The sequence below is a fragment of the Cricetulus griseus genome, chromosome 5, assembly GCF_003668045.3.
Source record: "Cricetulus griseus strain 17A/GY chromosome 5, alternate assembly CriGri-PICRH-1.0, whole genome shotgun sequence".
NCBI lineage: Eukaryota > Metazoa > Chordata > Mammalia > Rodentia > Cricetidae > Cricetulus > Cricetulus griseus.
In genome coordinates, this window is record NC_048598.1 from 7,751,372 (window position 1) to 7,765,078 (window position 13,707).

The following is a 13,707-nucleotide window of genomic DNA, read 5'->3' on the forward strand; positions in this document are numbered from 1 at the left end:
ATGCTGTATCTTCCACCCCTATATCTGTGCTTTTCAGAGTGGTAATTACATGGAAGTATCTCCCTTACTGTCGGTTGAATGAATAAGCATTTAAGCAACAGAGAAACAAGAGTGGCTGCAATAAGTGGATTCAGCTGTTTAGGAGAGTAGAGTTACACAGGTTCTTAGGATGAGCAAGGAATCAACCTTTCCAGAGGAGCGTGTGCACTGGCACAGAGACAGAACAGAGAGGAAGACAGAACAGAGCCTGGGCTAGAAAGGTGGGTGGGCCACAGAGAACACAGGCCAATGTAGTGCAATGGGCAAAGTCTAAGCAAGATTGAAGGTTTGAGGCTTGAATCAATAGGAAATTGAGTTTCATTATTTGAAGATTTGAATTAACTGTCAGTAAAAATAAATGGGTTTGTGAGAAACCTAGAATTATGAATGACAGTAATAAGATTATAGAAAAAGAGGGGAAATTAAACAGAGTTGTAAGGCGGAAAGAAGCGTAATTTGTTGGTATTTGGAAAATTATATTAAGTGTATTACCATTCAATATCCCTTACAATAGATCATTTTCTCTGAAGACATTTTCACCCACTGCTTCCTTAGACTTTTAGCGGGCTGTCTAGAACTGCCTAGCCAAGTGACAAGTCATTAGCATGCGTCACTGTAACTCCATTGCTTTTGAGACTGCTTTTTACCAGATCTGGGCCAGTGAGCTACCTTAGCAGGTAGATGCTTGCCACCAAGCCTCACCACCTGAGCCCTGTTGCTTGGGCCCACAGGGAGAAAGGCAAGAGCAGACTCTGAAGCTGTCCTCTGTTGTCCACATGTCTGTCCTCCATGCCCCACACACATACGTGAGGTAAGTTAAAGGGTGTATTGAAAACTTAATTATTTTTCCAGATCTGTGTCTGTGTTAAGATTATAGAAACATTGGGGCTGTCCCGAATCTTCAGTAATGTGGAGCCCAAGCAATTGACCAGCACCCACCGAGACCACACAGTACAACTAAGGATATATTTTAACTTGCAAAGGAAGAAATTTTGGAGTGAGTAAATGACTAACCAAAATTTGACTACCAGCTAGTTTGTGAGTTTTAAGTTTTCATAACCATTTATAGTTTATTTGAGGGCTAAGTAATTTTGTTAATTTTGAGATAGTTATTTAAAGATTAGTCAATATCTAGATTTTTAAATATATAATTTATACACATATGTACAAATAATTAAGAAACACATACATGTGACGTGGATGAATCACTGGGGCTCAGTGAAAGTAGGATTACTTTGTGGACCTGTCTGTGCCTTCAAGAGAGCAAATTTTACACAGACATGAAGGAAAACTGTATTGAAATGACATTCAAGAAGAGCAGAAACCAAAATATAGCAGTAGCTCATAGCACCATGTTTGAATTCTCAGGGACACTGGGGCCACATTAATTCTGCACACCTCTGATGTCCATCCCATGTGCAAATTAGCATTGGAAAGACCATAATTTGTCTTCATGAAAGCTGTTTTCCCTGCAAAGATGCAAATCCTTCATGTTTCCATAATTAACTTTGTAAACTTCAAACCTCACTTTTTTAGGTTTTTTTTAAATGTTAAATCTTATTGGAAAATATAAAGGAGTTCACTGGTAAAAGTAAAAAATAAAATGAAAATGAAACAAGACTTTTCCTAAATTTATTGTTTAAGCAAATATAAGAACACAATAATGAAAACAAATTTCAGCTTAGGCTTAGATTTTAAAACATCTTGTTTTAATTAAATGTATAGTGTGAAAATATTAGGAAATAGTAATGGCTTAATCAATATTTGCTGAGCTTAAACTTTACTTTTTCAAATTCAAAATTTTAAAATATTTCTTTCAGTGGGTTATTTTAATTTGCTATATATTTTTATCTTTCAAGTTTTGCTTTTTTCTAAATATAACATTTATATGAAAAAACACCCAGTTATTATTTCATGGGCACCATGTCTTTTTGGATTGTAATTATTAAAAAGTGTGAGTTTTCTCCCAGTTACTTAGTAGGACAGCTGTTTTCCTCTGAGGTTTTTTGTTTCTCCTTGACTTTCCCAATTAGGAAATAAATCTAGCTGGGAACTGAGTGTGTGATTGAACTTTTGATGGAGAGACTTCATCACACCACAGTGCAACCTTTTAATTGCAGTTTTTCACAAGGTTGAGGACTGAGCACTCGTCTCCGGAAGTTTGCTCTGATTTTGAGAAAATGCAGTCGTTTTGCTTAGGTTCAGCTGACTGTTCACGTACATATGAGCAGAGGAAGAACCATATGAGGATTGTAGGATGAAATGAACCATTCTAGTGCCTCCATCACCTTGAGCACACACACAGCACCATGTCAGTTTGGTGGGGGCTGGACTCTGCACAACAGAGTGTCTACATCTGTGTCTTATGAGTCCGTGAAAGGTGTGATGTGAAGACACAGGCCAGGGACTCACTTGCTCCACCCTCTTCAGCTTCATTCCTCAAGCTTGCTTTCTGCAGTGACCATGGCCTTTCCTGGACTTCTGTGGGACAGATTGCTCTAGTTTTCTTGGACATCAGCCTCTAATACCTATATCGACATTCCTTTTTCTCAGACTTTCTCTGCTAGTTACAAGTTGCCTGACTTCTAAGACCCCTTGCTGTCTCGAGCTTATGTTCTTGTCTTCTGTCCTCTTTCTCATGAATGGTTAGAACAGTTTGTTCTTTTAGTCTTATCTGGTGAGTTCTGTTGAGGATTTGGCAGAACCAGCAGAGCCAGTTGCCAGGTTATACCAAGAGCATAATACCACAGTGACTGTGCCGTGGGCGTGTGGGTCTAGTCTTTGATGGCAAACCACTAATACTAAAGGAATCACAAAGCTCACAATAAAATAGGATGCTACTGGCTACAGCAAGGAACTTCTCTTAATGTCTGGCTCAGCATGTTTACTGATCCACGTCCTCGTCAGCCTCCACACCAGGTGCTTCATTCACATGAGCTTACTTGTTGCTCAAAGCAGCCCCATGTGGAAGTCAAGACTCATGGAGGCCAGGTGACCTGGTGAGGAAGTGAGCAGCAAGGGAGAACTGAGGTGTGACTAGGGGTGGGCTGACTCCGAGGCAGTGCCCTTCACACTGGACCAGATAAGCAGATAAGCCTTCACTGGGGTGTGCTATGAGATCTGAAGAAAAATGGTTTCAGTAAGAACTGCCCAACGGCTGAACTGTTGTTTGGCTTTTTTTTTTTTTTTTGAGATTTATACAACTTTAAAAGAAGACATTTTTGCTTACAATATGAATTTTGAAAACTCTGGCACTTTTAAATTAATTGAATATTTAACATCATGATATATTTAAAACCCATGAAAATCCCAGTAGAATAGTTTGAGTGTCTCCATCGTTAGCCAGGTAGGAAAGGAAGAGTCCCAGAGGCCAGAATCCTGACAGCGGCCAGGGTTGAAGTGGGGCGCAAGTATTCCAGTTCCAAACCCTTGTTTTCTCTGAATCAGTTCTCTGGAAGTCTAACCATGAATATTGCCTAACTGTCCTTTCAGGTTTTTGCCATTTTCCTCCCACCATAAAAAAGAGAAGTACATCCCAATGATACACTCATCAAGCAAGTACAATGGTGACTCTTACGGACACAAGCACTTCCGCAGTCAAGACCCTAAAAAGTGGATCAGCAACAAGGTAGGTTCCTGATGCAGTAGACACCGATGATATGACAGCATTAGGAAACAGTACCACTTTTAAAAGACTGAAGATAGACATTGATGATAGTAAATGCAAGCATCTCATTACAGTTACGATCTTCATAATCTTAAACCTAATTGAAGCTGTTTTTGTAAAGATGGTGGGTACAGCTGACCTGAGTCAGTGAGAGATTTGCATTAATCCTTTGCATTATTGGTTCTTACCATATGTTTTATGATTATATATCCTTTAATCAATAACGTGGATCACCGGCTATGACAGATGATCAGGGTTGCGGTTTGAATGTGAAGTCCCCAAGTGGAATGGAATATTGAGGATGGGGGCCAGATATTTCTTTGTCTCTCAGTCTCTGTGCATATATACCTATATGTGTAGAAAAGGAGAGATGTGTGATTGGCATAGACAACATGTACTATATACACTTGACACATGCATGTGTCTATATCGTGCACATTTGTAAAGTGTACAGAGCATGTAGGCTTAAATGGCATCTGTAAGGGGTGTTGTTGTTCTTGCTGCCATAACAAATCACCCTGAAAGCTCAAGTGAAAAAATTAATAAAGTTGGAAGTGTCACACTGTCTTATTTCAAAATATATTGCATTGCAATAATAATCAAAACAGCATGCATGGTACAGGCATTAAAAGACACACACTGATGGATGGGATAGGAGAGGAAGTACAGAAATACGCCCACATGTGGATGCTCAATTGATACTCACCAATGGCAGCAAATACAATGGCAGAGGATAGGGAAGAGAAAATTGGATTTTCTTATGCAGGAAAATGAAATTGGATCCTTACTTTCCACCACATTAAAAATCAACTTAACACACATTCAAGGTTTAAACATAAGTCCTGAAACTACTAGAGGAAACTGTTGCAATAAGTCTTTCCACTGAAGCCACCTGAGCCCTGCCACCACATGGGCGCTTTCTGCCAGGCCACCCGAGTTCTACCCTCTGCCACGTTAAGGTCCCAAGTAACACACAGAGACTTATATTAGGTACAAATGCTGCTTGGCCAATGACGAGGATTTCTCATCTGCTAGCTCAGTCTTAATTATCATAAATCCATATATTTTATAAGACTTATCGTATTGAGGGTGCCTTTTGCTGGTGCCCTCTCTTGCCGGCAGATCACATGGTGACTCCAGAGCAGAGACCAGGAGGAAGAGCAAGAGAAAAAAAGGATGACTTCCTTCTTGTCTTTGCTTATATATGAGTCTGCCTGTTATGTCACTTCCTGCCTGGATTGAAAGACTTCTTTACTACATTTCCCAGAATCCTCCTGACTCCTAGTCCCACCTATCTTGCTTTCCTGTTGGCCAACAGGCTTTATTTATAAACGAATAAGATAATCAGATACACAGAAGGACCTTCCCCATCAGGAAACAGAAAAACTTCTGATATTGGGCTCAGCAATGCTTTTTGGATATGGCCTCAGATGTATAGGCAGCAAAATGTCAGTATGCAAATGAAATTGCAGCAAACTGAAAAGCTGCACACAAAGAAGCCACCAATCAACAGAGTGAAAAACATCCAGTGCGATGAAGATGTTTAGAACCATACATTGTAATAAGGGTTAAAATATGAAATGTGTAAACAGTTCCTATAGCAAGAAAACAAACATAGGGTTGTGTTTGAGTGAAGGCAATGGCCTAAAACGATAATTTTCAAAAGAAAACATGCAGGTAACTAGTATGGACAGATGTTCAACATCACTAAAATTATCACTGAAAGGCAAATTGAAACCACAATATATCTTCTCATACTTGACAGAGTAACCATTACCAAAAAGGCAAAAGGAAAATGTTGGCCAAATTGTGAGAGAAGGGAACCCATGTGCTCTTTGTGGGAGTGTAGGTTAACATAACCTTGTGCTATTGTTTGACCCAGCAATCAGAATTCTGAGAGTAAGTCAGAAGGGAATGAAATTAGTATGTCAAAGAAAGAAGTGAATGCCATGTTCACTGCAACATCATTCACAATAGGACAGCCACCAAGGGTGAATGTACAAGGAAATGGGTTATACACATAGTGAAATAGTTTTGTGCCATATAAAAAAATGAAAAAAAAATCCTGTAATTCATGATGCCGATATACCTGGAAGACTTTATGCCAGTGACAAAGGTCAGGTACAGAAAGATAGATACTACAGTGAAAAGGAACACAACCATATACAAGATATGGTTATTGATAGTATATTATAAATGATAACAATGAGAACAAGTCACACATGTAGCTGATAACCAGATTGGCCTTCTGAGAAGCTCAATTTCAGATGCCTCCGAGTCCTGGCCTGAACCCCGAGAGAGGAGGAACACCTCCTGTCCTCTCTCTTTATCCCACCCCTCTACGTACCTGTGACCACACCCAAATGGGCATGGTCAGTGGTACAGGTATCCAGAGTCTCTCCTTACAATTCCCCTTTTAGTCTAAAGAAAAGATGTAGTCTTGAAACAAAACTAAATTGTGTCAGTATACAAAATGTCTTAAACATAGGTAAAGGCATATATACATAGAGGATGATAAGGATTTTTTGTTTTGTTTTGCTTTTGTTTTTGCTTTTTCAAGACAGGGTTTCTCTGTGGCTTTGGAGGCTGTCCTGGAACTAGCTCTTGTAAACCAGGCTGGTCTCGAACTCACAGAGATCCACCTGCCTCTGTTTCCTGAGTGCTGGGATTAAAGGCGTGCACCACCAACGCCCAGCTGATGATAAGGATTTTTATGCACCAAACATTGTAAGTAGAGAGAAGACCTGACACTGTAAGACAAATTGTCACATACAAATTAGCCAGGAAAGGAATACAACTTGATTGTACATGAGTTACATCATACGAGAATCTATAATAATGTAAGTTGTCTATAGCTAAATAATCATTAAGATAAATCACAAAAAGATATAATAATCTACCTATGTCTCATCCTAGCCATCTCTATCCCATCTAAACTCTAAAGTCATCTGAAAGAGATGTCCAAGCCTGAACACCTCCTTCCAAACCCAACCCTAAACAATAGAAAACTAATCCTAACTAGGTGTATATTATCCTTAGTGTCTATAGAGGGGAAAGGGAGTGTGGTATTTTCAGAGTTACTTCCTGCTGATAGGGGTTGACGATAGCCTCATGGGGTCCCATAGGAAGAAAATGTTAGAGTAAAAGTCTTGAATGAACTAGCTACAATATTTGTACTCAATCGGGAGATGCTTGATTGAATTTCTTGATAGAAGTCCTTATCTTGATTGAAGTCCTTGTTTTGATTGAAGTTCTATCTGAAGCTCTGTCAGAGTGTAATCAGAACGTGCACCATCTCAGCTAAGCTGCTCTGGAGTTGTCTAGAGGGATGTAGTCCCAAACTGGTTTTAGAGTGGTGATTGACGCATCAAGTTGGATCCGGTGGAATCGATGAGGTGGGGCCCCATTTTCTTTTCGGAGAGTTCCAAGATTGCTGTTAGGAGATTCTTTGTTTGTTGTGGGGAACTTAAAATTTCAACTTTTATAGGTATGCATACCAGGAAGGACAACAATAGGGAAGATAATAGTTATGAAAGAATTTAGACTTTCAGAGAAAGAACCGAGAATAAACAAATGACAGTTCCTTGATTTTTTCTTTTTGTGTCTTACATCAATTATCAATTGGCTTCATGATATAATACAGAAACTCTGAATTTTGTTTTAGGAAATCAGATTCCTGGTAGAGAATAGAATAGTGGGTCCCAAGGACTCGAAGGTGGAGCAGGACTAAAGTCCTGCGCAGAGCCTCTGCCCTGTGCCTCTCTGCTAAGGGCAGCATGGGAAGCTGGAGCAGTCTTCCTACCCTTTTGATACCAGGGGAAACCACTGTGTCCTGAGTGGGGAAGCAGAAGGCATGATGGTCCCTGAGTTGTCTTGTGGGGCCATTATTCCGTTTCCTTGAAGAGGGGTGGCCCAGTTCTCTAGAGTACAGGAAGCCTGTAGCTTGCCCCACCCCATCTGCTTTCTTCACCATTTAGTTCAAGCTGTCGGTGCCTTTGCCCCTCAAATTCCAGCTCTATTCCAGACTTCTGTTGAGGGGCTGATTAAATTCAAGTTGAGCCGTCATCCTTAATATCTCTCAGTAAAACAGAGATGTTGTCTCTGCTATGCTGTACCTTCCTTTAAGAAGTGCCTCGCACACTTCATTTCATCTTAATCCGTAACATAAACACAGGATTTTCAGGGAGAGGGAGTAATTACTTTGAACATACCACAAGGTGCCTATCTTAGTTCTTGTTTTCATTGCTGTGAAGAGACACCATGACCATGGCAACTCTTATAAAGGAAATGTTTAATCGGGGTGGATCGCTTACAGTTTCAGAAGTTTAGTCCATTATTGGCATGGTTGGGAGCATAGCAGTATGCATGCAGACATGGTGCTGAAGGATAGCTGAGAATCCTTCATCCTGCAGGCAACAGGAAGTCTACTGACAGTAAGAAGTCTACTGGCAGTCACACTGAGGGAAGCTAGAGCAAAAGAGACCTCAAAACCCACCCCTACAGTGACACACCTCCTCCAAGAAGGTCACACCTCCTAATAGTGCCACTCCCTTTAGGAGCTATTTTCTTTCAAACCACCAGAGTGCCTTTATGTCTAACATTTTGATTTACTATTGTTACTGATGTGGGTGTATGTGAGAGCATGCATGCATGACACATGTGTGGATGTCTGAAGATGGCTTTCAGGGGTCCGTTCTCTCTTTCTACCCTGAGTTCCAGGCATGGAAGTCAGTCCTAGGCTTGCTGAGCCATCTCACCTGTCCAGGAGGCATCTTTTAAATTATACCTAAGTCATTCTGTTTAAAGACCATCTTCAACACTAGTAATTCCCAGTATAAGGTTAGACAGTAAGCTCAGTTGGTTTACCCTAGGAACTGATTGGCAGACTGAGGTGGGGTTAGCATGTCATTCTAGAAAATACCACAACCAACCTATTCTTGACATCTTCCACCAATATGCAACTCTCACTGTTTAATTTCATATTTTAGATGTTGATAAATGTGATATGTATTTCATTTTCTATCAACGTAAGTTTTCATGTTGGTGCCTTTTCACCATTTGATTGAATTTAGCTACAGGTTTCAAGTAACTTGCTAACTAGCTGGGTTAAAGAACAACAGTTGCAGTAAGTCAAATATGTGTTCACATCAACTTAATATACTTACTTCTTACTACTTTTGTTTTGTCTTTACTCCAAAGAGCTTTATACAAAAAAATCATAAGTTCAATGAATTGAGGGCAAATGATACTATTTTTCCAAAAAATGGAGGCAGTAATGAAAGATATAATTTCCTTTTTAATAATGAATATATATATATATATATATATATTATATATATATAATTTCTTTTTTACATGTGCTTTTAGCAAGATGGCATATGTGTAGTCAATTTTAGTGTGTGGACACGTGTGGGTGTGCAAAGCTGACATTAGGTATCTTTCTTCCTTCCTTTGCTGTCCACTTTGTTAACTGAACCTGAGTCTCTCACTGAACCTGGAGCATGCTTGTTCCTGTCAGACTAGCTAGCCAGCCATTCCCAAAGAATCTGTCTGCCTGGGACTACAGGTAGTGCCATGCCTACCAGACTTTTAACTTGGGTTCTGGGGATTCAAACTTCTGTCCTCATACTTACTTGGCAAGTGCTTTATCCACTGAGCTATCTCCTCGCCCTATGCTGTATTGCTTAAAAAGAGAAAATAATGAAATAATTTATATATCATGCAAATTACCAATATTTCTTCAATCTACTTGTGAACTGCACCAAATTAAGCTACCCAGTTTATACTCAGTGTTTCAAGTAATCAGACTTTGAAAATGAGGTAAATACTTTAGTATTATAATTCTCTACAGTGCTGAGCTCAGAATGGATGTGAACTAAAGAACTCCCAGTCCGTTGGTGTTTGTGGCAACTGTTCAGGTATGTCTAGGAGTCTGGCAATCAACAGTTCCACACACTCGAAATGTGCTTTGCTTGTCGACATATCCATGTTCACATTTACTCAAGCCCAAGTGGCCATCTCTGTCCTTACCTGAATTGGAATGGTCTTCTGTGTGGCCCTTAGTCCTGTTTCTCGTGGTTTTCAGACCAGGGAGAGAGATGCTGAGGATGGTTTGTGTTGCTAGCTCCTTTCTCCATCCGCCTGGTTACAAGTGAATGATGACAGCAGAACGCCCAGCTCTTCATCTGCACATGCACTTGGGCCCCACACATGACTGTACATGATGCAAAGCATAGAAATAGCCAGCACTCCAAAGAATTAATTTAGGGAACTAAGCATATTGCACAGAACATAAAGCTGACCTTCCCTGTGCATGCTTTGGGAGTGGGGTGGGATGGGGAACACATCACGGATTTAATGTGCCACATCGCCTGCTGCAGAAAGCTGGGTGGGACTGCACCAGAGATTGAATCTGCTGTCACCAGCATCCTGATGATAATGAACACTCAGCCTAACGACCGTGGTGATGATGATCATAATTGATGTGCAAGTGTTGTGTGTGGGTCGTCACAGTTGAGCTGTGCAGCGCCGCATGCACCTTGGCTGGGGCAGTTGTGCTTGCAGGCGCTGATTGGGGTAAAATAGGCCTCTCTACTCAAACAGGCCAGCTTCGTAGAATTAGAGGATCTTTCTCTGCTTGCCCATCAGTGATTAGCACTTGCTGAACAACAGCCCTTCACAGTGTTTGTTTGGTGCAGTTTCGTTTCATTAGGAAATGTAAACAATAAAATAATTAGGTGTAATTGAAGGGAAGTATTTTGCTCATGAGCTGGCCTTAAATAATCAAATATATACAGTTCCTCTCTCTCTTCCTCCCTCCCTCCTTCCCTCCATCTCTATCTCCCCTACCCCTTGTCCTCTCAATAAGCTCAGAGGTTGGCCCCCGTGACCACCCTTGTTTAGTCTTGCCAAGCTTGAGTACGTTTCAGGACAAGTGCAAAGAGATAAAAATTTGTGTTATAATTCCAGACAGTTCTGTATATATTTGTTTCATTGTGGAGCAACACGGGCAAATGGTTCATCTTCTAAAGATAACATTCAACCCACAATGCAGTGTATGTGTATAAGACAGACATATTTATGTTTGTGTTTGCTCTACTTTTTAACCATTGTTTTCTTTGGATCCGTTTGTGGCATGCTTTGTTAATTTTCAATTGATTATTTAAATGACCTCAAAGAGTTTCTGATTTGACCTTTAAGGTATAAATAAAAACAGCATTGCAGTGATGTATCCAGGATTTTGGAAACCTTAGTTCCCAATGCATTATCCTGTGATCACTAAGCCAGAGGTTCAGTTTGCATCTAGCACACTTGGCTTGAGCATTGAACAAACAACACAGGGCAGTTTTGCAAAAAACATGTCATCCATTTGAAAAGACTCTTTATACACCTAACCCACTGTCCCAAATTGAGCAATGTCTGCATCCAATTATTAATGACCACAAAGATCTGGAGAGATGATGCTAAACAATTGCCCCTGAGACCTGTAGAATTTATATCACCCCAGGTGAAACATGTACCCCAGCTGTTCATGTACAGTGGTAGAGGGCAAAATCTTTGCTTGACACTTCTAAGTTTTATAGCTTTTACCCATAAAATTTCCCACCTAAGGTTTTAGTCTGTTGTAGTCAGTGATCTCTGAAAAGTTCCCTTTGATGTTTTAAAGTCTTCAGACTATCAATGTGTCCTGTCTTCTGTGCATTTTTGCTAAGCCAGAATAACAAGAGTTAAAATCAAATGATAATGGTCATGGAATATCGACCTCTGCACTGCTGTGTAACTAAACTCCTAACATTACGTTTTCCACATTTTGAAGGTTTCTCTCTCTCTCTCTCTCTCTCTCTCTCTCTCTCTCTCTCTCTCTCTCTCTCTCTCTCTCTCTCTCTCTCTGTGTGTGTGTGTGTGTGTGTGTGTGTTTTCACAGTGTGTACAACCAGAGAGGGAAGTAGCCTAGGAAGGTCAGAATTATAGATGTTTGTGAACTGCCAGGCATGAAACAGAGTTCCAGTCCTCTGCAAAAGCACCAAATGCTCTTAGTAGCTGAGCCATCACTCCAGCTCCTATCTTCCATTTTAACTTCTTTCTCTAATTCTTTCTACTCATTTCTTTATCATGTTTCCCATTTTAGTTGTTTTCTACTCTCTTTTAATGGGATTTATTGAATTGTCACTGAAATAAATTTCCCTTTGGCCATGTGTATTGTACCTTCATATGTGATGTGGTGCTGTCTTTGTCCTCGATTTCTTCTCTGGGTAGAATAACAACAGAGCTTCCTGTGTTGTTTTGGTTTTAGTTCATTTCTAGACTTTATCTCTAAGCATGTGATTAAGGTATGATGTGTAGAAAGAGATTCTAATTGTTATTTGAGGAAATTTAATTCTTTTTGAAATGCTGGTTTCTCTCTCTTTTGATTTTTTTCAAGACAGGGTTTCTCTGTAGCTTTGGAGGCTGTCCTGGAACTCGCTCTGTAGACCAGGCTGGCCTCGAACTCAAAGAGATTCACCTGTCTGCCTCCGGAGTGTTGGGATTAAAAGTGTGCACCACCAATGCCCATCGAAATACTGGTTTCTCATGTTTTCAATCTATCATGAGTTTTAATAAGCTTGCTATTTTTCCTGTTCTTATACATTTTATGGACGGGGTCCTAGGTCATGTCTGTATTTTTTTTTTTGTCGCCATAGTGGGTTGTTTGTTAGTGAAGTGATGCTGCAGAGAAGGAACAGAGTGTATCTATGGCCTTATTTCTACAGAAGTCCTGTTTCCCACCTTACCTCCTTCTTTCCCCATATTTGATGACCTAAAGGGCGATCTATTGTGATGTCTTCATGTTTGTGTCTCCCTTTAGCTTCTGCCATGGACAGCCACATCACTGGGTGCTGTTTAGTGTCCTGACACTTAGTTTGTACTGAGTGATTTTGTCTATATCCTCTATGGCACTCCCCTCTTGTGTAGCATTTGTAAGCATTCACATACCTAGGATTATGTCCTTCAATGGGGCACTTTATTGTCTCTGTTAGAACTGAACGTTTATTTCTTTAGTTATAGGTCACATGAATGTGTTTTCCAGTCCTCCTAGTGTGGGGAGGAATGTGTTGTGTCTACTTTCCTTTCTGCTCCTTGTGACTATTATCTGAATGGAGGGGGTTGATACGCGAGACATTTGGATTTAGCTTTAGAGTAGGATTGGGATTTCTTTTTCCTTAGGGTCAGCTAAAAATCCTTGAAAATCATGCTAATGGCAAATTTCCTTGATGACTCAACAAATCTTTATTAAACACCTTGTATGGCTCAGAATCGGGCTAGGCATCAAGGATATAACCTTGAGCAAAAACAAACAAGGCCTCTGCTCCCACCAAGCATATAGTTTATAAGGAATAATGGACATTAATCATTGCTCAAAATACTGTAATGAAAAAGCCATAGATCTGCAGGATTATATAGCAAGGAAGCATGGTTCACAGGGGGAATGAAGACATGTAGAGGAAACAGTGCTTCTGCTAAAATATGAAGAAATGTTAACAAACAAGATCTCTCTCTCTCTCTCTCTCTCTCTCTCTCTCTCTCTCTCTCTCTGTGTGTGTGTGTGTGTGTGTGTGTGTGTGTGTGTCTGTGTCTGTGTGTACTTAGCAAGTGATGATATAATAGAGAGGAGAACCTCTAAGGATCTCTGGGGCTGCAGGGAACATGAACTTAAACATCTCAGGGAGCATGAGCCTTTATGTTTCAAGGAACTGAAAGGAGGCCCTTGGGAGATGAGAGTGTAAATGTGTATGTATTATAGGACTCATTGATAAAGTGCTTGCCATGCAAACACAAGGACCTGATTCCTGAAACACCCACACAGAAATAAGGTGCAATGTTATATACCCATAATCAGGTCAGAGAGGCAGACACTGTTGTGGCTTGCTGGATAGCCAGTCTAGCCCAGTTGGCAAGCTCTGGGTCCAGCAGGAGACCACAGAGAGAAAACTATTGAAGAAATTACCCAATGTTTATAAGCA

The 13,707-nt window shown here is 40.3% G+C and overlaps 1 protein-coding gene across 1 annotated transcript in view; it reads left to right on the forward strand.

Moving 5' to 3' along the window:
* The window catches only part of Spata17 (spermatogenesis associated 17), a 175,061-nt gene that overhangs the window by 129,113 nt on the left and 32,241 nt on the right, over positions 1-13,707 (forward strand). The window contains 1 exon segment of the mRNA XM_027418736.2: positions 3,532-3,667. Within this exon segment, the coding sequence (XP_027274537.1) occupies positions 3,532-3,667 (136 nt within the window).